This window comes from Orycteropus afer, unplaced genomic scaffold (genome assembly GCF_000298275.1).
Source record: "Orycteropus afer afer isolate SDZICR_OR568_19922 unplaced genomic scaffold, OryAfe1.0 scaffold00010, whole genome shotgun sequence".
Classification (NCBI taxonomy): Eukaryota; Metazoa; Chordata; class Mammalia; order Tubulidentata; family Orycteropodidae; genus Orycteropus; species Orycteropus afer.
In genome coordinates this window covers 20,529,997-20,555,575 of record NW_006921597.1, presented here as the reverse complement: position 1 = coordinate 20,555,575, position 25,579 = coordinate 20,529,997, and the positions used below count along the sequence as shown (strand labels likewise).

Below are 25,579 nucleotides of genomic sequence, written 5' to 3'. Positions count from 1 at the left end.
CTCGGAAGGCAGGTTGGGCAATCTACTTCTGTAGTGATACTGCCTCAGAAACCCAAGGAGGGGTCACTATGAGTCGGGGCCAACTCGACGGCACACAACAACAACAACAACAATAAGGATTTAGTACACAGGCAAACAGCAATGCTAATGTTGTTATCTAAAGTTTACAATTTTGAGATAAAAATTTCCTGTCCTGAAGAAATCTCTTTTGATGAAATGTACCCCAGTAATGAGAAAGCATGATTTGAACTCAAGGAAAAGCAACAACTGAGACTGATATAACATACCAGTATGTCCACTCAAAGCATGGAGGCCTTGTCCTCTTTGACAATCTGTGGTGTAAATGTTACAATCCCCCGCTCCAGCACTTATGAGAATAGCTCCCCCGCTTTCTGGGCCTTCCATAAATGCCAAGTCTCTAATTGTCCCATCATGCATACTAAATTCCAGATCCGGTCCTGAAACAGCAATAAGAATTAAAAAAAAAAAAAGATGCTGCTCATCTTACTTACTGTGATAATCTGTGAGTGCTAGACTGCCTCAAAACGGATCAAGAGTAATGGTGAGTGGTATGGTTTATATTTTAAGGATTGATATTATAGTCATTTCACTTAATAGAGCAAAGAACTTCAAGAAATCAAAATACTGATTTAGTTATTAACTTCCCTAAAATAGAATTATATAGAGAGCTATCTTCTTATTTTTTATCCCAAAGAGATATGTTCTAACAATATATCCATTCATATAATTCTTGTCATTATTTTAAAGTTATTTTTCTGATAACAATAATTTTCTGCGGCTTAGATACCACCTGGCTATCTATAATAAAAAGAAAAGAATAATGCTCATGAGTATAACCAAATAATTAGAATGTTTAAAAAAAAAATCTTAAGGTTATATTCTTAGATTTCATTAAAGACAATACAGATATATAGAGAGAGAGATAACATGGGGAAAGTATAAAGTTTATACTGGTCAGCTACTGCTTACATACTTGGGCCCTACCTGTTGCATTACAAGTCTCCGCATTAAAGGGCAGAACTTTGACGTATTTGTCATTGGAGCCTGTTGCTAATAACTGTCCACAGGGACTCCAAGCCACACAGTAAATGGATCCTTTGTGATGTTTATTCCTTTTAAAACGTACCACTGGTTGTTTAGGAACGTCATGTGCACTAAAAAGAAAAATTATTGAAAGATATTTCAATGTCTTGCTCGCTAAAATTAACTAGTATGGAGTTCTATATTATGGTTGTTTCTGAGGGAGCAAAAAAGTTACAGATAACAAACAGGTTAATAACAGTTTCCAAAATCATCAAAAAAATAAATTTAAAATCTAAAAACTAAAATTATTAAACATTATCATACTAATCTCATTTTAGACTAGATAGGAAATAAAATATATAACTAAAAAGAATACCCTTTTCAAATATTTTTTATGGATTTTAACTCAGAAACAGAAAAAGAAAATTTTTTAAAAAAAGCTAACAAGCTTCTAAATTCAAAAAAGTTCAATAAACATTTATTAAACATATAATATAAGCAATGTCCCTGGATGTGCAGAGAGGCACGGATGGATAAAAAACAAAAAGAGCAAGATCTCTCCAGAGTTTAAAATCTGGCAGGGGTATATGTTGTCATGACTACCACATACAGTAAGGCAAATATAAGTTACACTCCAGTACATAGTACCAGGCCTTAAAGGGCAGGGAGAATATTTATAGGAAAAGATGAAGCCAGGAGCACAACCTCAGTGAAGAGATATAATATAGTGGGGAAAGAACTGGCCAAACAGGAGGTAAACGTCTGTGGCGCTGAGGAGACAATGCTCAGGGTACTCAGGACAAAGTGGGATAGGCCTATTGGCGAGGAGATGGAGGCTTGGCTGTGCAGTCCTTGATGACATGCCATTGAGTTTAGCCTTCAATGGGCATTTTATCTATACTTTACAAAGCAGGTTAATGTTGCTGTTGAGTCAATTCAGATTAATACTATAGTGTTAAAATACTAGGAGCTCTGGTCGTGTAGAGCCTAAGGCATGTAACTGCTAACCAGAAGGCTGGCGGTTCAAACCCACCAGCCACTCCTTGGAAGGAAGATTGGGCAATCTACTTCTGTAGTAATACCACCTCGGAAACCCAAGGAGGGGTCACTATGAGTCGGATCTGACTTGACGGCAATGAGTTTGGTTTTGGTTTATTATAATACTAGGAGCCCTGGCAGTGCAGTGGTTAAGTGCTTGGCAGCTAACCAAAAGGTCAGCAGTTCAAACCCACAAGGTGCTCCACAAGAGACAGAAGTGGCAGTCTGTTTTCATAAAATTACAGCCTTGGAAACCCTATGGAGCAGTCTACTCTGTCCTATAAAGTCACTATGAGTTGGAATCAACTCAACAGCAATGGGGTCTTGGGGTCTAATTATAATACTAAACACTTATTTAGGTGTTAGGATAACATCAAGTGTATGTAATAAAGTGTACATGTGTTTGGAGATGCATGTCGAAGAATAAAAGGGTGTAATGGCATTTTATCTAGGATACTTTAAAATACATTAGCAAACAAACAAAATGGATGAATGAAGCAAATGTGACAAAAATCTTGATAACTGTTACAATGTACTAGATTACTTTTTTGTACATTTGAAAATTTTTCCAAATTAAGAAAAAAATTCAAAAGCAAGAAAGATTGACACAATCCCCGATATATGCTGCTGTGTCAGGTGCTGTCAAGTTGGCTCTGACTCAGCGACCCTGTGTACAACAGAACGAAACACTACCCTGTCCTGTGCCGACCTCACAATACTTGCTACACCTGAGCCCATCATTGCAGCCATTGTGCCAATCCATCTCACTGAAGGTCTTTCCATTTTTCATTGACCCTCCACTTTACCAAGCATGATATCCTTCTCCAGAGAATGGTCCTTTCTGACTATATGACCAAAAGGTCAAATGACGTCTGGCCATTCTCTCACTTCCAAGTAGAATTCTGGCTGTACTTCTTCCAGGACAGATTTGTTAGTTCTTTTGGCAATCCATGGTACTTTAAGTATCCTTCACCAACACCACAACTCAAAAGCATCAACTCTTCTTCAGTCTTCCTTATTCATTGTCCAGTTCTCACATGCACATGAGGCAACTGAAAATATCATGGCTTGGGTTAGGTGCACCTTAGTCTTCAAAGACAATCTTTGCTCTTCAGCACTTTAAAGAAGTCTTTTGCAGCCCAGTGCAATACATTGTCTGATGTCTTAACTGCTGCTTCCATTGGCACCAATTGTAGAAACAAGTAATATGAAATCTTTGACAACTTCAATATTTTCTCCATTTACTTGTGATGCTGCTTATTGGTCCAATTGTGAGGATTTTCGTTTTCTTTTTGAGATGTAATCCATACTGCAGACTGTAGTCTTCATCAGTAAGTGCTTCAAGTCATCCTCACTTTCAGCAAGCAAAGTTGTGTCATCTGCATATCACAGGTTGTTAATGAGTCTTCCTCCAATCCTAATGCCATGCTCTTTTTCATATAGTCTAGCTTCACAGATTATTTGTTCAGCATACAGACTGAGTAAGTATGGTGAAAGGATATACCTGAAACATTTCCTTCCTGATTTTAAACCATGCAGTATCCCCTTGTTCTGTTTGAATGACAGCCTCCTGGTCTATGTACAGGTTCCTCATGAGCACAATTAAGTGTTCTAGAATTCCCATTCTTCTCCATGTTATCCATAACTTGTTATGATCCACACAATCAAATGCTTTGGCATAGTCAATAAAACACAAGTAAACATCTTTCTGATATTCTTTGCTTTCACCCAAGATCCATCTAACATCCGCTATGATATCTCTCATTCCACATCCTCTTCTGAATCCAGCTTGCATTTCTGGGAGTACTCTGGCAATATACTGCTGCAAACATTTTTGAATCATCTTCTGTAAGATTTTACTTCCATGTGATATTAATGATATTGTTTGATAATTTCCACATTCCATGGGATCACCTTTCTTTCCAATGGGTACAAATATAGATCTCTTCCAGTCTGTTGGGTAAGTGCCTCCAGCACAGCATCCATCTGTTGAAACATCTCAATGGGTATTCCATCAGTTCCTGGAGCCTTGTTCTTTGCCAATTCCTTCAGTGCAGCTTCAACTTCTTCCTTCAATACTATTGGTTCTTGATAATATGCCACCTCCTGAAATGGATGAACATCAACCAGTTCTTTTTGGTACAGTGACTGTGTATTCCTTCCTTCTTCTTCTTCTTCTTCTTTTTAAATGTGCAAATTTACACAGTAGAATTTGTTTTACATTCAACAATTTGTGTACATTTCCTTCCATCTTCTTTTGATGGCTCCTGCATCATTCAATATTTTGGCCATAGAATCTTTCAATATTGCAACTCGAGGCTTGAATTTTTTCCTCAGTTCTTTCAGCTCAAGAAATGCTGAGCGTGTTCTTCCCTTTCGGTTTTCTAACTCCAGTCTTTGCACATTTCATTATAATAAATGACTTTGTCTTCTCAAGGTGCTCTTTGAAATCTTCTGCTCAGATCTTTTATCTTATCATTTCTTCCATTTGCTTTAGCTACTCTCCATTCAAAGGCAAGTTTCAGAGTCTCTTCTGACATCCCCTTTGTCTTTTCTTCCTTTCCTGTCTTTTTAATGATCATTTGCTTTCTTCATGGATGATGTTCTTGATGTCATCCCACAATTCTGGTTTTCAGTCACTGGTGTTCAATGTATCAAATCTATTCTTTAGATGGTCTCTAAATTCAGGAGGGTCGTATTTTGGCTCTAATGGACTTCTATTAATTGTCTTCAGCTTCAACTCAGCTCCTGGTCTTGTTTTGGCGGAAGATACTGAACTTCTCCATTGTCTCTTTTCACAGATGTAGTTGATCTCATTCCTGAGTACTCCATCTGGCAAAGTCCATGTGTATAGCCACTGTTTACATTGTTGAAAAAAGTATTTGCAATGAATAAGTCATTGGTCTTGCAAAATTCTATCATGCAATCTCCAGCATTATTTGTATCACCGAGGCCATATTTTCCAGCTAGTGATGATTCTTCTTTGTTTCCAAGTTTTGCATTCCAGTCACCAGAGGTAACACATCTTGACTGCATGTTTGGTCCATTTCAGACTGCAAAAGTCTGTACAAATCTTCAATTTCCTCATCTTTGGCTTTGGTGGTTGGTGCGTAAATTTGAATAATAGTGTATTAACTGGTCTCCTGTGTAGGGGTATGGCTATTATCCTATCACTGACAACATTGTACTTCAGGACAGATCTTGAAACATTCTTTGTGACAATGAATGCCACACCATTCCTCTTCAATTTGTCATTCCTGGCATAGTAGATCATATGGTTGTCTGATTAAAAATGACCAAAACCAGTCCATTTCAACTCACTAATGCCTAGGGTACTGATCTTTATGTGTCCCATTTCATTTTTTGACAACTTCCAATTTTTCTAGATTCATACTTCATACATTCCATGTTCTGATTATTAATGGATGTTTGGAGCTTTTTCTTCTCATCTTGAGATGTGCCCCATCAGCAAATGGAGGTCCCAAAAGCTTTACTCCATCCATAACAATAAGGTCTGCTCTACTCTGAGGAGGCAGCTCTTCCCCAGTCCTATTTTGAGTGCCTTCCACCTTGAGGGGCTCATCTTCCATATATCGGACAGTGTTTCAGGGTTATTCGTAAAGTTTTCTAGTACTGTATCAGAGAATGTTTCACTGCTATCCGTAAGATTTTCACTGGCTAGTTCTTTGAGAAGTGGGGGTCCCTTCCTTCTTCTAAGGCTGTCTTAGTCTGGAAGCTCTGCTGAAACCTGTCCACAATGGGTAACCCTGCTGGTATTTGAAATACCAGTGGCATAGCCTCCAGCCTCACAGCAAGATGCAAGACACCACAGTAGAACAAACTGACAGATGAGTGGTGGCTCCAATTCATAGAAGGTATTTAATATTAATGTAGAAAATAGATCAAATCAAAAGATTCTTTTGTCAGTTACACAATTAATTACACAAAGTCCTACTGATTCTTTCTTTAAATGAATTTTATCTCAAATCCATCCATTTTGCTCTATCTCCACTGCCATCACACCACCATCTAAATTAAACTACAGCTTCTTACCTTTTTCCTAGCCTCCACTCTTACCGTCCTCTGATCCATAGCCAATGACTTTTTAAAAATATACTTGGATCACAAAACTGTTCTACTCAAAACTTTCAGCAGCTTCCCACTATACTCAGGATAAAATAAAAAATGGCTATGACAGTCTGCATAATTTAGTTCATGTCTATCTCTGTAGCCTTACCATACCCAGACCATAAGGCTTTAGCCACTCTGAATTTATTTTACTTCTTCAAAAAGCCAAGTGCTTTGCTCCATTTGAATTACTTTCTTCTTGCTTCTCTTCACATGGCTGGGTTCTACTCATCATCAGATCTCAGCTTTAATACCTCCTCCACCAAGAAGATTTTTCCCTTACTCCTCAGTCTACATGTCCTTATTCTTCACAGAGCCTACCACAGTGTATAATCTATTTATTTGTGTAATGTCCATCTTTCCCACTAAACCAGAATTTCCCTGAAGTCAATAGCCTGTTTATTTTATTACAATTATCCTGGAAGTCTAGCATACAACCTAGAGCATAGAAGGAACTCAAAATATATTTGTTAAACAAATTTATTTTCATAAAATCACTTTGTTCACAATCTATGAAATAGCTGTGACAGCATTAAGAAACACAAAAAAGGAGAATCAGTTCACTTAATATCAGGTTAACTCTAAACATACAACTCCTGTAATTATTGCTATTTTCTACTTCCTGACTGAGAATTCTGCCTATTCTCTCATGTATTTCTACTTAACTAATATACAAGCACCAATAAATTATAATATTACCATCTAACACGAGCCTATTCCTTTTCTCAACCTTCAAATGGTATAGCGGTACAAAAAACAAAATTTTTGGTTTCAGATATAATGATTAAAAAAAAAAAAACTAACTACTTTCAAATTGATTCGGACTCATAGCAACCCTACAGCACAGAGCAGAACTGCCTCATAAGGTTCCCAAGACTAAATCTTTATGCAATCAGACTGCCTCATCTTTCTCCCAAGGAGAGGCTGGTGGGTTTAAACAACTATTTGGGTAGTAGCCAAATGCCTCAACCATTACACCACCAGAGCTCCTTAGATGCAGTGATACACTGCCACACAATGATAGACCTCCCAAAAATGCAAATATATAAATAAACAATCCCAACACTCTTCCCCAAACTAGGGGTATGATTTTAGAAAAATAGTCTTAAGAGTTGTTTAAAAATTTTTTCCAACACATATTATGATGCATAATTAATTACTTCACATAATTAATTTATTTTTAATTTGTATCTTCTTTTATTTGGATGAAAATTCTCCCATTCCTGGCACTCATTTTCCTAATCACAAAATATAGCTAATAGTTCATGATCTTTATCATGAAATTTATTTTGAAAGTAAAAACCTTAAATAAATTGACAAAAAGAGTATCTAATCAATGAGTAAAGAGCTCAAATCCAGTTTTTGTTGGCTTACATCTATGCTGTTTACTTTTTTAGAAAATTTAAGGAATTAGATGTACTCTTAATAAATACCCATTTTTAATGAGGAGAGTGAATTTCTCTCCCTTATTTTCAAATTCCATAATCTGTTCAAATAAGAGGGTAGAAGCATTGTTAGGTTGACCAAATAAAATTGTGATTGCTGTAACTAAAAATGGTCAAATATCAAAACATCATCTAATAGTTCTCTAAAACTATTCTAAGAAATTTTTATTTCTCAAAGTCTGTAACTAACATTACTTTGTTTTTATCTTATATAATCTATCTGGAATGAAAGGAACTCTCAGAGGAAAAACAAAAAAAAACACACCCATGTTATAGAATAAGGAAAACTACAATATTAAATGAGAAATGACCTAACCAAACACATATTATGAAAAAATTGATGAAGTCAATGATGTTTAAGTATATTTCCTAAGCATTGAGAGTGCAAATACAAATTAAAAATTTTATGAAAGGAAAGAAATAAGAACTGAAACACTGGATGGCAATTCTGAAAAAGGGATCAATATTGGTAAATTAGGAGCCCTGGTGGCACAGTGGTAAAGGGCTTGGCTGCTAACCCGAAAGGTCTGCAAGTTCAAACCGATCAGCTGCTCTGCGGGAAAAAGATAGGACAGTCTGCTTCTATAAAGATTACAGCCTTGGAAACCCTGTGGGGCAGTTCTATCCTGTCCTATACTGTTGCTATGAGTCAGAATTGACTCAACAGCAACAGGTTTTAGATACCTGAATTAAAAACAAAGGCATATATATATTCTTACCTTGGATCAATTACTTCAGGATAGGCACACACTCTTAGGGTTTTTGAATTTGAGCCGACAGCATATAAACCACCACCTGGATGAAAAGCCACTGCTCTAACAGCTTGTGTGTCTTCTAGAGTATTAATACAAACAAACTGCTTTTTTGATTTGTCATCCTATGAAAAAAATAAATATGAAAGCCATCTTATGAAAAGAATGAATTTGAAAGAATTCATCTTTATCCCATTTCGAATTCATTTGACTGTACTATTCCTGTTTGAACTTTATGTTCATTACTAACAATCTTTTAATTCTTTTAAGTGGCAAATCCAAAGTAACTCCAATTTTTCTATTTGTTGTTACTCATTGCTAAACTAAACTCAAACAGTTCATAGACAATTTTAAGTTTTTCATCTATGACAAAATATAAAAATACGCATTATCATATTAAGTTCTCTTCTAGCTGTTAAGGAAATAAAATAGCCCACATATATAGATGTTATAACAAAAACATAAACAAGAAACATTTGTGTTTCTAAAAGCAGGAAGTAAAAAGGACTGTTATTTAATCTATTTAGTACAAAAAGAAAAAGTTTACCATTATCTCCAGCAACTAATATTTCAGCATCTCAAACTGAAGTTTAAACCAAAACCAAACACGCTGCTGTCGAGCCAGATCTGATGCATAGCGACCCCTCCTTGGGTTTCTGAGGCAGTATCACTACAGAAATAGATTGCCCAATCTTCTTTCCATGGAGTGGCTAGGGGATTTGAACCACCACTCTTCTGGTTAGCAATCAAATGCCTTAGGCACTATGCTACCAGAGTTCCCAAAAGTACCCCTTTAAACTGCAAAAATGAACGTTTAATTTGAGCTTCATTTTTATTTTAAACTATGAACCTGTCTGTCCATAGCCTTCTGCTGACGAAGGCAAACTGAAGCAGTTCTATATAAAAGTTCTGGTGACTCCTGCTACTGGTGCCATGTGACAAGAGTTTGGAACTGGTTCGTTCCAGTTTGGCCTCCTGCTGAGAATCTGTTTTTTTTCACCCCAGATATACTGAATCAGAGGAACTCTGGTAGCATATTGCCTAAGGCACTTGACTGGTCACCAGAAGGCTGGTGGTTCAAACCCACCAGCCACTCCTCGGAAGGAAGGTTGGGCAATCTACTTCCACCGTGATACCGCCTCAGAAACCCAAGGAGGGGTTGCTATGAGTCGGGTCTGACTTGACGGCACGTAACAACAACAACATACTGAATCAGAATCTATAGTTTAACAAATCCCCAGGTGACTCTTATGTGTAAGCCTTATAAGACTTAGGAAATCTGTAAGAATCACCTGGGGTTCTTGTTAAAATGCAGTATATCTGGGGTGGAAATGCAAATTCTCAGCAGGGGTCAAACCGGAAGGAACTGGCATGTTCAGTTCCAGACCACTGCAATAAAGTGAGTATAGCAATAAAGTGAGTCACATGGTACACGTAAAAGTTATGTTTATACTATACTGTACTCTATTAAGCGTGCAATAATATTATGAAAAAAATGTGAAATATTGTGAGAATTACCAAAATGTGCCACAGAGACATGAAGTGAGAACATCCTGTTGGAAAAATGGTACCAACAGACTTCCTCAGCACAGGGTTGCCACAGATTTTCAATTTGTAAAAAATGCAGTATTTGCAAAGCACAATAAAATGAGGTATGCCTGTATGTATGTCAAGATCTCACGCAAATCACTTCAGCTGTGGTTCTATTGTGAGAGCTCTAGGATCCACAGTGACTTCACCCATGAAAAACCAATACCTTTTCCTACCCAAGGTCTTAGGTAGGCACTCACACAATGCATCCTCATTGTGAGGTGGAGGGCAAACATGAAGTGTCATATTATGTTTGTCTTATGGAACTGAATTGAATTCTTTTGTTATTTGTATGAATTTATTGACCAGAAATGTTATATTTTCCACTAATCCATATACAAGGAATGTGGCTGCCAAACAAACAGCATAGGCTAGATAAAAGGAAAAGGGCTTACAACACATAAATGATTGCTAACAATTGGTTTAAGGCAGAAATGGCAGAGCCACACAGATTTATTTTATTTGCTCCCCTCTAATGAGTTTTCCTTTTTTTTTACTTTTTTGCTATTTTTAAATTTCACATTAAAATTTATTTTCTAGCTTTTCTTAAAACCTAAATAACAGGAAAACTGAGCCTACATATTTCTTTGTGCAAGGGACAAATATTCCTATGTGCTTATCATGAAAATAGCTGACTTTATTCATTACTGTCATCTGTCCGGACCGTGTAAGCATTTGAGATAATGTTCCCATTTGAGGGGTTAAAATACATACTAGGGAAAATAAGACAGAGGAAGCTGTATGCTAATTAGGTTAGGATATCTGGTTCCAAAGCAAAAATATGTATTGATAAGAAACCCAAAGGGGATATCAATAATAGGTGAACAAATTAGCAATAGGGTTCAGAAAGCAGTACACAACCCCAACTCATGTGCCAAGGTCACTACTAGGCCATTAATATAAATATTCCCAAATGTGCTTTTGGAGCAGCTCCTTCCCTTAGCCCAGTGAGAGTTCAAGTATCTTGAGATGAATACCAGCATTAACAATAATGCTTATTTCTAAAAATGGTTCTTTCGTTAAATTGAGAATTTCTTAGTGAAATTTTCAAGTATATATAAAAACAATGAAACATCCTTTCCCAAAGTATTACCTCTTCCCCTCTTGACCTTGAAAGCTTCCCTGAAGAATCTCCAAGAGGTGGTTTAATGACCGAATGTTCTGATGAGCTGTGTGGGTAGAAATTCAAATAAAGTTTACTCTGAATATCAAAACAGAAATTAATTTATCATGTCAGTCTCAATTTTTCATTCATTCACTTAGTGGCAAATAACCTCACTAACCTTAGGCAAAGTTTACTCTCTAGAGAGATTTATTAAGAGCCTACGGACTCAGTGACATCAGACATAGTTGTAAGGAAGGGATAAGAAGCCATTTGGGAAAGGAGATTAAATCAAAGTCCACATATTCTGTAGTGTACCCTTCTTCCCCTGCTTAGTTTCAGAATCCTTGTTGCATGAACCTGGAGAATTCTCTCTAGAAAAACTATCTGGCCCAAGAGAAAAGATTAACAGATAATGACAGTTGAGGGTCTCTCAAATCACTTTTTTGTGAGCCAATCAGGGACAATCCACCCACCTACACAGATTTTCCTTCCAATTAGCTTTTTAAAAATGTTTCACCCTTTCCAGGCAGCCAAAGATTTCCAAATACTTTAAGAAAACCTCCTAGGTAAAAGAGGCTAAAAGCGAGCTTGGAAGAAGAGCGGCAACTCACAGAACAAAAGCAATCTACAAAAATATAAGTAAGATACTTAGAGATAGAAAAGAAAATAATGAATCTACCTAAAAATAAGTTCCCCAAAGGGCAGGGAGGGGTTAGAGAAAAATAAAAAGTTCTTAGAAAATAAAAATGGGTAGCAGAATAACAATTAACCAACAGAAAATGTTGTTGTTGTTGTTGTTGTTGTTATGTGCCGTCGGAGTCGGACCCAACTCATAGTGACCCCTCCTTGGGCTTCCAAGGCAGTATCACTATGGAAGTATACTGCCCAACCTTCCTTCGGAGGAGTGGCTAGTGGGTTTGAACTGCTAGCCTTCTGGTTAGCAGTCAAGTGCCTTAGGCACTACACTACCAGAGCTCCTGCAACAGAAAATAGAGGTGAGGAAATTACTAAATAATACAGAATGAAGGAAAGAAAGAACTACTCTGAAGTGTATCAAGGTATTTTAGAACATCAGGGAAAAGAACTCTTTAAAAAATTCAGAGCTCTGGTAGCATAGTGCCTAAGGTACTTGACTGCTAACCAGAAGGCTGGCGGTTCAAACCCACCAGCCACTCCTCGGAAGGAAGGTTGGGCAATCCTACTTCCGTAGTGATACTGCCTCGGAAACCCAAGGAGGGGTCACTATGAGTCGGGGCTGACTCGACGGCAAATAACAACAACAACAACAACAAAATTCAGAAGTGGAAAAAGCCACAGGTCTCATACAAAGGATCAGAAATAAAAGTGGCATCACATTTCTTTGTGGGAACTTTGAAACTAGAAGATCATGTAGAAATGTCTTTGAAACTCAGAGGAATGATGTTTATCCTGGCATTCTAAACACAGCTGCACTAACAGATCAAGTGTAATAAACACATTTTTATAGACATGCAAAATCTCAGAAACGTCATTTCAAATGTGCCCCTGAAACTATATGGAATCCTGAAAACAGGGAGTCCAACATAGGAAAGAGACAAAGAAAATCCCCAAGAGGATGATGAAAACAAGTCCCAGAACTCTCTAGGACTGTATAAAATGGTCTAGAAACAATGACTCTAGAGAAAAGCAAGAGTGATCCTGAAGGAATCCCCCAAAAAAAGATGAAATAGAGAAATTACCTGATACGATTGACCGTGATGAGTAATTTTATGATTTACAGCTATATTAAAGTATCTGCAGAGAGTTTGTAGATGGGTGATAGTACAAGAAGACTAAGCATGCATGTGCACACACATTCACACCAAAATGAGGCAATTACTTTCTGCTGGAAAACCAGAAAGTTGTATGAAAGGGAAATGTAATATTATACTACATGAACCAGGGAAGCAAGGCCTGGTAATCTGATTCCATAAAGACTACAGCCAAGAAAATGCTATAAAGCAGTTCTACAGTGTAACACAAGGGTTTGTTATGAGTCAGAACCAATTCAACAGCAACAGGTTTGGTTTTTTGGTTTTATATGTATATTACTTTAATAAAAACTAAAAATTAAATTAAAATGTTTAAGTTTTTTAGCTTTGGGATATACACAAAAAAAGTGTTATAGAACTATGAGAAAGAAGTAGATATTAGATAAATATGCTCTAAATAAAACTAGAGTTTCTTGATACAAATTATTTGTAAGGTTAATAAGCATCCAAGTGCTAAAAGCAAGTTATGTATTTTTAGGCATGCATTTGTTTATGGACTCATTTGAAGAAACTCCGTACACTCCTAAGTCAGGCTGGCTATAATCTTTACAGAAGCCCATCACCAGACCTGAATGTCCCACAGTACCACTGGAGGGGTTCAAAGAGGCAAACTCTGAGTTACTAGCTGAGTGTAGACTGTCTGTGCCACCCAGGAACTTTAAGTTACATATTTTTTTAATGTACCACCTCAAAGATGTTTTATTTTTTAAAATAATAATTTACTGAGTTTTTGGTGAAAGTTTACACAGCAAATAGGTTTACATTTGACAATTTCCACACAAAGTATTCAGTGACGTTGTTGTTTGTAGGTGTCATTCAGTCTATTTTGATTCATAGCGACCCTACGTACAAACGAATGAACCACCACTCAGTCCTGTGTCATTCTTAAAATCATTGCTATGTTAGAGCCCATTTTGTGGCCACTGTGCTAATCCATCTTGTTAAGGGTCTTCCTCTTTTTTTGCTGACCCTCTACTTTACCAAGCATGATGTCCTTCTTCAGGGACTGATCCCTGGAAAACATGTTCAAAGTGAAACGAAGTCTTGGCAATCTCGCTTTTGAGGAGCATTCTGACTGTACTCCTTCCAAGACAGATCTGTCTGTTCTTCTGGCAGTCCATTGTATATTCAGTATTCTTTGTCAGCACTATAATTCAAAGGCATCGATCCTTCCTTGGTCTTTCTTATACATTGTCCAGCTTCTGCATGAATATAAGGCAATTCAAACATTATGGCTTTGGTTAGGCACATTTTAGTCCTCAAAGTGACCTCTTTGCTTTTTAACACTTTAAAAATGTCTTTTGCAGCAGATTTTCCCAACGCAATACTTGTCTTCCTCCAATCCTGATGCTCTATTTTCCTTCATGTATTCCAGCTTCTCAGATTATTTGCTAAGCATACATATTGAATAAGTATGGTGAAAGGATACAACCTTGATGCACACCTTTCCTGATTTTAAAACATGCAGTATTCCCTTGTTTTGTTCAAATGACTGCCTCCTGGCTCATGTATAGGTTCTGCATGGACACAATTAAGCATTTTGGAATTCCCATTCTTCACAATGTTATCCATAATTTGTTATGATCCACACAGTTAAATGCCTTTGCATAGTCAATAAAATACAGGTAAATATGTGTCTGGTATTCTCTGTTTTCAGCCAAGATCCATCTGGCATGAGCAATGATATCCCTCATTGCACATCCTCTTCTGAACCCAGCTTGAATTTCTGGCAGTTCCCTGTCAATGTACTGCTGTTTTTGTTTTTGAATTATCTTCAGCAAAACTTTAACTGCGTGTGGTATTTATGATACTGTTTAATAATTTCCACATTCTATTGGATCACCTTTCTTTGTAATGGGAACAAATACGAATCTCTTCCAGTCAATCAACCAGGTAACTGTCTTCCAAACTTCTTGGCATGTATGACTGAGAGCTTCCAGCGTTGCATCCATTTGTGGAAACATCTCAGTTGGTATTCTGTCAATTCCTGGAGCATTGTTCATCACTAATGCCTTCAGTGCAGTTTGGACTTCCTCCTTCAATTTGTGTCATTATTTACATTTATCACAAGGTGTTAACATTCTCTTTAATTGTGTTCAATTTGTTTTCTTCCCAGTATTCTAGTTTCCATGCCCCCTTATCTTTTCACCTTGCTTTTGAGTAATTCTGGACCTTTGGGTCTCACTCTGATAGTTTTTAAGTAGGACACTGATAAGGTAATATCCTTTATTTTGTGTACCACTCTGCTATTTTGCTAAAAGGTGATCTCAGGGGGTAGGCTCAGTTCTAGGTTTAAAGAGTACCTCAGGGTGATAGTCTCAGGGAATCCTCTGTTCTCTACTTGTGGCAGTTTGTCTGGCTTTTTTAAAATTAGAATTTGAGTTTCTAATCCTTATTTTTCTCTCATTCTGTCTAGGATCAACTATTGTAAGCTTTGTCAGAATTGTGTGTGGTGATAGCCACTAAAAAAAAAAAAAAACATCTAATTCTTCTGGCCTCAGGGTAGAAAATGCTGTGGCTCTTGCAGAATTGTTTCTCCTCTGTGCTTTTGGTTACCTTCTTACTGTTTTGCTCCTGGCAAGTGGAGCCAAGTAGTCTCAGATGGCCACTCCCAAGCTTTTAAGACCTCAGACACTACTCATTTCACTAGGATACTGATCATGATTTTTGTGAATTGTTGTTATTGTTGTTAGGTGCCACAGAGTCATCTCCAACTCATAGCAACCTTATGTACAACAGAACTAAACAATGCCCAGTCCTGTGTGCAATGAAAACCTTATGAATAGCAGTGAAACACTCTCATATATTACTGGAAAATTTTATGAATAGCCCTGAAACATTGTCCAATACAGTGCCGGAAGATGAGCCCCTCAGGTCGGAAGGCACTCAAAATATGACTGGAGAAGAGCTGCCTCCTCAGGGTAGAGCCGACCTTAATAATGTGGATAGGGTAAAACTTTCAGGACCCCCATTTGCTGATGCGGCACATCTCAAGATGAGAAGAAAAAGCTGCAAACATCCATTAATAGTCGAAACATGGAATGTATGAAGTATGAATCTAGGAAACTTGGAAGTTGTCAAAAATGAAATGGAACACATAAAGATTAATATCCTAAGCATTAATGAGCTGAAATGGACTGATTTTGGACATTTTTAATCAGACAACCATATGATCTACTATGCCAGGAATGACAGATTGAAGAGGAATGGCATGGCATTCGTCATCACAAACAATGTTTCAAGATCTGTTCTGAAGTACAATGCTGTCAGTGATAGAATAATATCCATACACCTGCAAGGAAGACCAGTTAATACTACTGCTATTCAAACATATGCACCAATGCAAAGTCAAAGAAGAGGAAATTGAAGATTTTACCAACTTCTGCAGTCTGAAATTGACCAAACATGCAATCAAGATGTGTTGATTATCACTGGTGATTGGAATGCAAAAGTTGGAAACAAAGAAGAATCACCAGTAGCTGGAAAATATGCCCTTGGTGGTGATTTTGTGAATTATATTATACCAACTGACTGAGTTGTCCAGTGAGAAGCCTTCAAACTCAGAAAACCAGTGTTGGAGGGTATTTGGTTATGTCTGAAAACAATCTACATTTGTATCTTCATTGAATACGTGTGCTTGCACTCAGTATTTAAAGCATTTGGCTGCTAACCAAGAGGTCAATGGTTTGAACCCACCAGCCACTCTGCAGGAAAAAGAAGAGATAGTCTGCTTCCATAAGGATTTACAGCCTGGGAAACCCTATGGGACAGTCCCACTTTGTCCTATAGGGTCACTATGCGTCAAAATCAACTTGATGACAGTGAATAGTGACAAATACTTCTAACTGTTCTCATCTACATGCATATCTGTATCTACCCACATACCAATTTATCTATAACCATCCATATGGCTCAAATACTCACTTTTACTTTGGCTGTGCTGTGCTCACTACATCTACTTTCAATACCACACTTCCCATCACCAAAAGTAAACTATTTCCACTGTATAAAGCATATTTTCTCTACCCTCACCTCCCTCTCCTTGGTAACTACCAATGGATATTGGTCTGTCTACATTTATCTATTCTTGTCTTTTTAGAAAAGAGGTATCATACAATATTTGTCCTTATATGCTTGACTTATTTCAGTTAGCATTATGCCAAATCCATCCATGTTATGTTTCCTGGACTCATCATCATTCTTTATGGTTGTGTAGTATTCCATTGTATGTATGTATTTGCTTATTCATTCATTCACTGATGGGCACTTCAGTTATTTCCATTAATTTGCTACTGTAAATAGAGCAGCAATGACCATAGGTATGCACATGTTTGTTCCTGTCATTATTTTTTGGGTTTCTAGGGTATATATATCTAGGAGTAGGATTACTAGATCATAAGGTAGATCTGTTTCTAGTTTCTTGAGAAAGCACCATACCGTTGTCCATAGCAGCTGCACTATTTTATAATCCCATCAGTGATAGATAAGGGTTCCAGTCTCCCCACATCATCACCAACATTTGTCAGTTATCTTTTTGTTTTCCCTTATTAGTGCCATTTTTGCTGTGGTAAGATGATATCTCACTGTAGCTTTGATTTACATTTCTAATAGCTAGTGAGGAGCTCTGGTGGTACAGTGATTAAGGCATTCAGCTGCTAACCAGAAAGTCTGCAGTTCAAACCCACCACATGCTCCCCAGGAGAAAGATGAGGCAGTCTGTTTCCATAAATATTTATAGCTTTGAAAACTCTATGGGTAGTTCTACTCTGTCCTATAGGGTCACCATGAGTTGGAATCGACTCGAAGGCAGTGGGTTTGGTTTTTGGAATGGCTTGGGATCAATAACATCTTTTCATATGTTTGTTGGCTGCTTGGATGTCCTCTTTAGTAAAGGTTCTGTTCATATCTTTTGCCTATTTTGTGATTGGGTTGTTTGTTTGTTATTGAGTTGTTGTAGTTTTTAAATAGATTTTAAAATTTAGAGCTTTATCCAATTTAGACAGCACCATTTATTAAATAGACTGTTTCTGCCCCCACTGAATGGACTTTGACTCCTTGTCAAAAATTAGTTGTCCATAGATGGCTGCATTTAATTCTGAGTTCTCAATTCTGTTCCACTGATATATGTGTCTATTGTTGAACCAAGAGTACACTGTTTTCATTAGTGGTTGTATAGTATGTTTTGGTATCAGGCAGTGTGAGACCTCCTGCTTTGTTCTTTTTCTTCCCTCTTTCTTGGGCTATTCAGGGTTTCTTTTCTTTCCACATGAAGTTGGTCATTAGTTTTTCCATTTCAGTAAAAAGCGTTACTGGTATTTATAATGGGATTACATTGAATCTTGTAGATCACTTCAAGTAGAAATGACACTTTCTTCCAATCCATGAGCACAAGATCTTTCCATTTTTGTAGGTCTCTTTTAGTCTCTTATAGTGTTGTTACATTCCCTTGAGTCTGATCCGACTCACAGCGACCTGTCTTTGGGTTTCCAAGGTGGTATCACTATGGAAGTAGATTGTCCAACCTTCCTTCTGAGGAGTGGTGGTGGGTTTGAACCACCAACCTTCTGGTTAGCAGTCAAATGCCTGAGGCACTACACCACAGTAGTGTTTTATAATTTTCATTGTATAAGTCTTTTATGTCCCTACTTAGGATGATTCCTAGGTATTTTACCAATTCAGAAGCTATTATAAATGGTACTGCTTTCTTGATTTCTTTCTCAGAGTAGTGTTCTTTAGTGTAGAAGAATCCAACTCTTTTTTTTTTAACTGTGATCTAAGTGAAAGTTTACATAAACCAAAACCAAACTCACTGCCTTGAGTCTATTTGACTCATAGTGACCACTCCTTGGGTTTCCAAGGTGGTATCTCTACAGAAGTAGACTGCCTAATCTTCCTTCCGAGGTGTGACTGGTGAGTTTGAACCACCAACCTTCTGGTTAGCAGTCAAATGCCTTAGGCACTATGCCACCAGAACTCCCAAAAGTTTACACAGCAAATTAATTTTTCCATACAGAAGTTCATACACATTTTGTTTCATGACATTGATTGCTAATCTTGTACCCTACAACGTTGCTAGATTCTTCTTAGTTCCAGCAGTTTTCTTGTGGAATCTTTAGGGTCTTCTATGTATAGTATCATATCATCTGCAAATAGTTTTACTTCTTCGTTTCCAATTTGGACACCTTTCTCCACCCCCGCTCCTCCTTTCTCTCTCTCATCTTAATTCTCTGATGAGAACTTCCAGGACAACGTCGAATAAGAGTGGTAACACTTAGCATCCTTGTCTCATACCTGTTCAAAGGAAAGGCTCTCAGCCTTTGTTGAGTTAATGTTGGCTGTTGGTTTTGCATATATGCCCTTAATTATGCTGACAAATTTCCCTTCTATTCTTATTTTGATAAGAGTTTTTATCAGAAAAGTGTGTTAAATTTTATCAAATACCTTTTCTGCATCAATTGATATAATCATATGGTTCCTTTCCTTTGTTTTATTTAGTAGTAGAATACATAGATTGATATTCTAATAGGTTGAACCACCTTTGTAATCCTGGTATGAATCCCACTTGATCATAGTGTATGATTTTTTTGATATGTTGCTAAAGTTTGTTGGCTAGAATTTAGTTTAAAATTTTTGCATTTATGTTCATAAAGGATATCGGTCTGTAACTTTCTTTTTTTTGTGTGATGTCTTTGCCTGGCTTAGGTATCAGGGTAATGCTGGCTTCATAAAAAGAGTTCAGTGGCATTCCTTCCTCTTCTATGGTTTTGAAGAGATTGAACAGGATTGATGTCAACTGTTCTCTGAAAGTTTGGCAGAATTCTCCAGTGCAGCCATCTGGTTCTGAGTTTTGTTGTTGGTAGGTTTTTGATGACTGACATCTTCTGTCTCTCCCTTTGTAATGCATTTGTTTAAATTTTCTACCTCTATTTGTGTTAGTTTGGGTAAATAGCATGTTTCTAGAAATTTGTCCATTTCATCTAGGTTTTCAAATTTGTTGGAGTGCAGTTTTCCATAATAATTATGAGCTTCTTTATCTCTGTTGGGTCCGTTGTAATGTCACCAATACCATTTCTTAATTTGGTTACCTGCCTCTGTTTTTTCCTTCTGTCAATCTAACCAGTGGTTTGTCTATTATTGATCTTTTTCAATAACCCACTTCCAGTTTTTATTATTCTTTCTATTGTTTTTTATTTCATTTATTTCTGTTCTGATCTTTATTATAGACTTGCATCGCAATGTATGACTGCATATACATCCATGGTCCCACACTTCCCCCCCCCCCCAAAGGAAAGCAGCTTTCCTTTTATTTTTTTCTAACAGTTTAAACAGTGGAGCTCTAGTGGCATATTGGATAAGGCATCTGGCTGCTAACCAGAAAATGGTCAGCAGTTCAAACCCATCAGCCACTCTGAGAAAGAATATGGGGCAATCTACTTCTGTAAACATTTACAGCCTTGGAAATCCAATAGGGGTCACTTTCAGTCAGAATCAACTAGATGATAGTGGGTTTTTAATGGTTTTAATGACACAAACTCAGATTCCTGTAGCACTGGACCACAGGGGGATAAAGGCAGGTGAGGCAGAGGACACGGCTCTGGGTGTGGGCTCTCGGGCTTTGTACAGCAGGCACGCATCGACAACACGGGCTGTGAAGGTGGAATAGTGGGCAAGGCTAAGTGTGCTCTACTCCCTCCCCACTCACTTCCTTTTGCTGCTCTGCTCTCACCACCCTCCCTCTCAGCCAACACCCACCAATACTCATCCCTCCAGCCTCTGGCGGCAGCTCCAGAAACAGCAATAAGGAGAATCAGAAACCATGAGGTTTTACTATGATATTTGTACAAGGTCCAAATCACATAATGTCCTGTTTCACAGAACTTTTCATGGACATTAAGCGACACATACCTGTATTTCCTTTTTTCTGATAGCGTTTGGCTTATTTGAGCTTCTTTTTCTATTTGTTCAAGTTGTCAGTTTAAATTAATGATTTTGGATCTTTCTTATTTTGTAATATAGGCATTTATTGTTACAAATTTCTCTCTGAGCACAGCTTTTGCTGTGTCCCAAAGGTTTTCATATATTGTGTTTTCATTTTTGGTTGATTCTAGGAATTTTAAGTTTCACTTTTGATTTCTTCTATGACCCAATACTTTTCAGTAGTGTATTACTTCGTTTCCATGTATTTATTTATTTTTTTCTTATTACTCCTGTCCATGATTTCTAGCTTCAAACCATTATGGTCAGAGAAGATGCTTTGCATGATTTTAATCTTCTTAAATTTGTTGAGACTTATTTTGCATCCTAGCATATGCTCTATTCTGGAAAATGGTCCATGTGTGCTGGAAGAGAATGTATACTGATCTGATCCTGGACAGAATGTTCTACGTATGTCTATTATGTTCAATTGTCTTCTTGTTTTAGTTAAGTTCTCAATGTCCTTAATGATCTTCTTTTTAGATGTTCTATCTATAATTGAGAGTGGTGTGTTGAAGTCCCCTACTATTACTGTGGAGTTGTCTATTTCTCCTTTATATTAGTCCGTATTTGTTTCATGTATTTTGGTGCATTGCTGTTAGCTGCATATGTATTTACAATGCTATGTCCTCTTGCTAGTTTGACCCTTTTATTAATATGTAATGTCTTTCTTCATCTCTTGCAATAGATTTTGATTTAAACTCTGTTTTATCTGATCCTAGTATGGCCACCTCTGCCCTTTTTTGTTTAATGGCTCCAGGAAGTATTTTTCTCTACCCTTTTATTTTGAGTCTGTTTGTATCCTTATTTCTAAGGTGTGCTTCCTGTAGATAGCAAAAGGATGGATCACTTTTTTTTTTTAAATCAGTTCTCCCACTCTCTGCCTTTTCCATGCAGTGTTTAAACTATTTACATTTAAGGTTATTACTGAAAACTGAGTATTTACCTCATTCATTTTGCTATTTGTTTTTTGAGAGTCTCATATCTTCTTAGATTTTTTTAATTCTGATTTTTCTGTTTCTGTTTGCATCTGGGTGCTTTCTTGTGATAAGCCTTATTGCTAACTTCCTTCTCTTCTTCTAAATGTTTCTCCTTGGTGATTTCTAAGTGATTACCATGTATGTTACATTCCACAAATTCTTGATATACTCATACCTACCCCATTTCTGTTGGTATGTCTCCATGAAAATCAATACACAACCTATATTTTGTAAGTTTACTTTGTACTTATTTCATACAATTTTGATGTTGTATTATTTGCAGGATTTAATTGACTTTAGTCCCTGAAAAAATCATATACTTGGTCCTTATGATTGTACAGGTTGTTGTATTTTTTTGAAGATTTTTTTTATTTTTGTTTGTTTCCCCATCCACACACCCCAGGTATAGAAATGCTTATTTATTTAATGCTCTTGCCCTTCCATTTGGAGTGTTCCCTTGACTAATACTTACAGAATTGTTCTGGTGGTGGCAAATTCCCAGAGCTTGTTTGTTTGGGAATGTCTTGATTTCCCCCCCGTTTTTTAGTAACAACGTTGCTGGGTAAAGAATTCTTGGTTGGCAATTTTTTTCTCCCAGTACTGTATATATGTTGCTCCATTGTCTCCTGGCCTATAGAGTTTCTGGGAAGAAATCCATATTGATTCTTATGAAAGTCCTTTTGTATGTCATAAAGCATTTTTCTCTTGCTGCTTTTAGATTTCTGTCCTTGTCTTTAGCTTTTAAGAATCTTATTAGGATATGGCACACAGTTTATCTTTTTGTTATCTCTTCTAATTGGGGTTCATGTAGCTACCTGTATTTGCAGGCTTAGTTCTCTGTTCAGACCTGAAAATTCTGATTATCTCTTGAAAAATCATTTCTATGCTTGTATTGTTTTCATGGTGCTCTGCAATTCCAATAATTCTAATGTTAGATTTCTTAATTAAATTCCCTATTTCTTTTTGGCTTTGTTCACTTTTCTTGGTTCTCTGCTTATTTCTCTTGAGATTTGACAGGTTTAGCTATTTTATCATCTAGTTAACTTATTCTATGCTCTGTCTGTTCAACTCTATTGTTGAGTGTTTCTCTTGATTTTTCTAATTGAGTTGTCCAATGATGTTTTCAATTTCGGTATCAAGTCTCTCATATCATCCCTCCATTTGTTTCCTGATCTCTGTTAGTTTTTCTGTGTGCTTTTTGCTTTTCTTGAACATAGTAACCACCATGGTCTGAAAATTATCAATTCTTTGCATTAATGTGACCTCCATAGGAAAAATTTCCTCCTTGTCATATTTTGTTTTTGATTGGTCCTCCATCTCTTATGATTTTGTGTGTTTCACTACTTTTTGTTGAACTTGAGCCATTTTGTTATCTTTTATTTTTTTACTTTAAATTTTGTATTCTTATTTTTCTGGGAATATTTTCTGATTGGATGCCCTAGTGGTACAGGGGTCAAGCACCCGGCTGCCAACCAAATAGCTGGAGCCTGTACCCACCAGCTGTTCCACAGGACAAAGACGCAGCAGCCCATCTCTGCAAAAACTGGCAACCCTGGCAACCCCACAAGGTAGCTCCACTCAGCTTCATAGGGTAGCTATGAGTCAGAAACAAACCAGCAGCAGTGGGCTTGATAGTATGTTCTAAAAACCAAGAGGGCACTCTTATCCTTAGTTTTTTTTTCTTTGTTTGTTTGTTTTGTTTTTTTAGCATTGATTCAGGAGTTCTGCATGCCTGATCTCTGGAATTCAATACACCAGTGGTGGGGGGCAGGGGCTTAGCTGTTTGCAGATGCTGATATATGCAGTGGAGCTCGACTTTCTTATAGTGAAGGTGGGGGTTTTCTGTGTCTTCCCCTCATGGGCACCCCTACATAACCTTATCTCTGATGTCCTACTGAGGGACTTTGCCTCTGTGCTGCATATCCCATCAGTATAAAATATTCTCCTTGCCCTGTTACCCTTGCTGTTCCTCCCAGTTCTAGTGCCCATCCACCACTAGCCTCAGTGAGATTCAATAGCACTCTCTTGCAGCACCACTGTCTCCTTTCAACTCCTTCCAACTGAGCAGCCCATGAACTCCTACAGCTACTCTGTGCTGCGTTAAAAAAAAAAAGGAAAGAAAAAATAGGCTATAGCTTCCTCAGATTAGGTACTTTTCTATGTTCCTTGTTTAGAGTGTTACCCAGCGCTGTGTCAAAATGGCTATGAGGTAGTACACCCAATGTTAGCAGGTAAGTTCCCCCAGCTTCTTTGCAATCGCTGCTCCTCCTCTTCCCCACTCTGGACTCATCCTAACTCTCCAACACCTCAGCTACTGTCAGAGTTCTGAGACCTCAGTCTGTGGAGCCTGTATTCACTCTGACATCTTGCTCTGCCCTCCTTCAAAGGTGTTTTATGTTAAGAATAGATGAAGGGAAATGCTCCTTAACTGCTCCCATTGCATAAATTAGCACCTATTTACTAATAATAGCAAGATAAAAAAATTTCCCTTACTAGTGAAAAAATAAAGATGCAAAAATCTTGAGCAGCTGTAACTGCCAGAGTTGCCAACACTATCCCACTGCAAACATTCCACCATATTACAAAACTTTCCTATGCTCTGAAAGTCTGAAAGTCTAAAGACGTTCGTTGAAAGGCGCCCATGGCAAGAAATAAAGAAAACAGATAAAGCCTAAAACAGTATGATCTCTGTTATATATCTTATTAAAAATAGAACTGTCTTGGTGGTAGAGAGGAAGAAAAAGAAAAACAGAAAGAAAAATAATATTAAGAGACTTGAAAGTTGGCAGAAGGGAATAAAGATAAATGAAGGTTCATTAGAAAAAAAAAATTGGTGGATAGTAAACTCCAAAAAACTTTTATTTGTAAGGTTCCAAAGAGAAGTTCAACTTTTTATGTTTCTATGTGTCTAGTCATTAGTAGAAAGTTAGTATTTCCATGTTTTACAAAGTCAAACACTTACATTTGGTTTCCACATGAAGGTGATTCCTCAAGAAAAGGTATGTGATTTGTTGATCCAGAATTATGAGGAATGCTTGTGTGAGTACTTGAAGCATCATGTGTTACTCTCTGGCTAGAGTCTTGGGGTGGGGTAGCATAACTTGTCACAGAAGAACTGTTAGATCCATTGCTCTTGCTCCCATTACACTGCTGGCTGAGTGCTGACACCTCACTACCAAGGCTATCCATTCCAATATTTAATTCACCAAGCTTTTGAATGGACCTATAAAATAAAACAATGTAATTATTTTTAAATAAAAACTTGATTACATTCTTAATTTATAGATGAATAAAAGTTTCAGGAGGTAAATACATATATACATAATATATAATCTATGGCAATTTTAAGTATTGAAAAATTACCATCAACTCAAGACATAATCAAGATACTGAATGATATTATTATTCTAAACCTTCCCCTACCAGGGCCTGGTTTTCAGCATATTTTCTATTCCCTGTTCTTGGTTGAAACTCTGCCCACCCCACAATTCAAGGTTGTTTTTTTTTTTTTTTTCCTTTCCCCCTATTTTTTTTCCTCGTGACTAACCCCATTACTTGTTTTCTTTTTGCACTCTTCCTATTTTTTTCCTTCATTTATTATTCTCCTTCCCTACTGTTTTTTTTGTTTTGTTTTGTTTTGTTTTTCTCTCCTTCTTCTTAGTGCCCTATCCCCAGATATTGCAGGTTTGCTTGTTTTTTCTTCTTTTTATTTCCCTTTTCTCTTTTTTTGGTT

At 37.1% G+C, this 25,579-nt stretch overlaps 1 protein-coding gene across 1 annotated transcript in view; it reads right to left on the bottom strand.

The window, feature by feature from the left end:
- WDR47 (WD repeat domain 47) overlaps positions 1-25,579 on the bottom strand; it is a 78,343-nt gene that overhangs the window by 9,850 nt on the left and 42,914 nt on the right. Inside the window, exons 7-11 of the mRNA XM_007949869.1 lie at positions 24,809-25,069; positions 11,091-11,166; positions 8,375-8,532; positions 1,006-1,175; positions 288-458 (exon numbers count right to left, since the gene is read on the bottom strand). Coding sequence (XP_007948060.1) covers positions 288-458; positions 1,006-1,175; positions 8,375-8,532; positions 11,091-11,166; positions 24,809-25,069 — 836 coding nt within the window. The remainder of the gene's footprint in view (positions 1-287; positions 459-1,005; positions 1,176-8,374; positions 8,533-11,090; positions 11,167-24,808; positions 25,070-25,579) is intronic.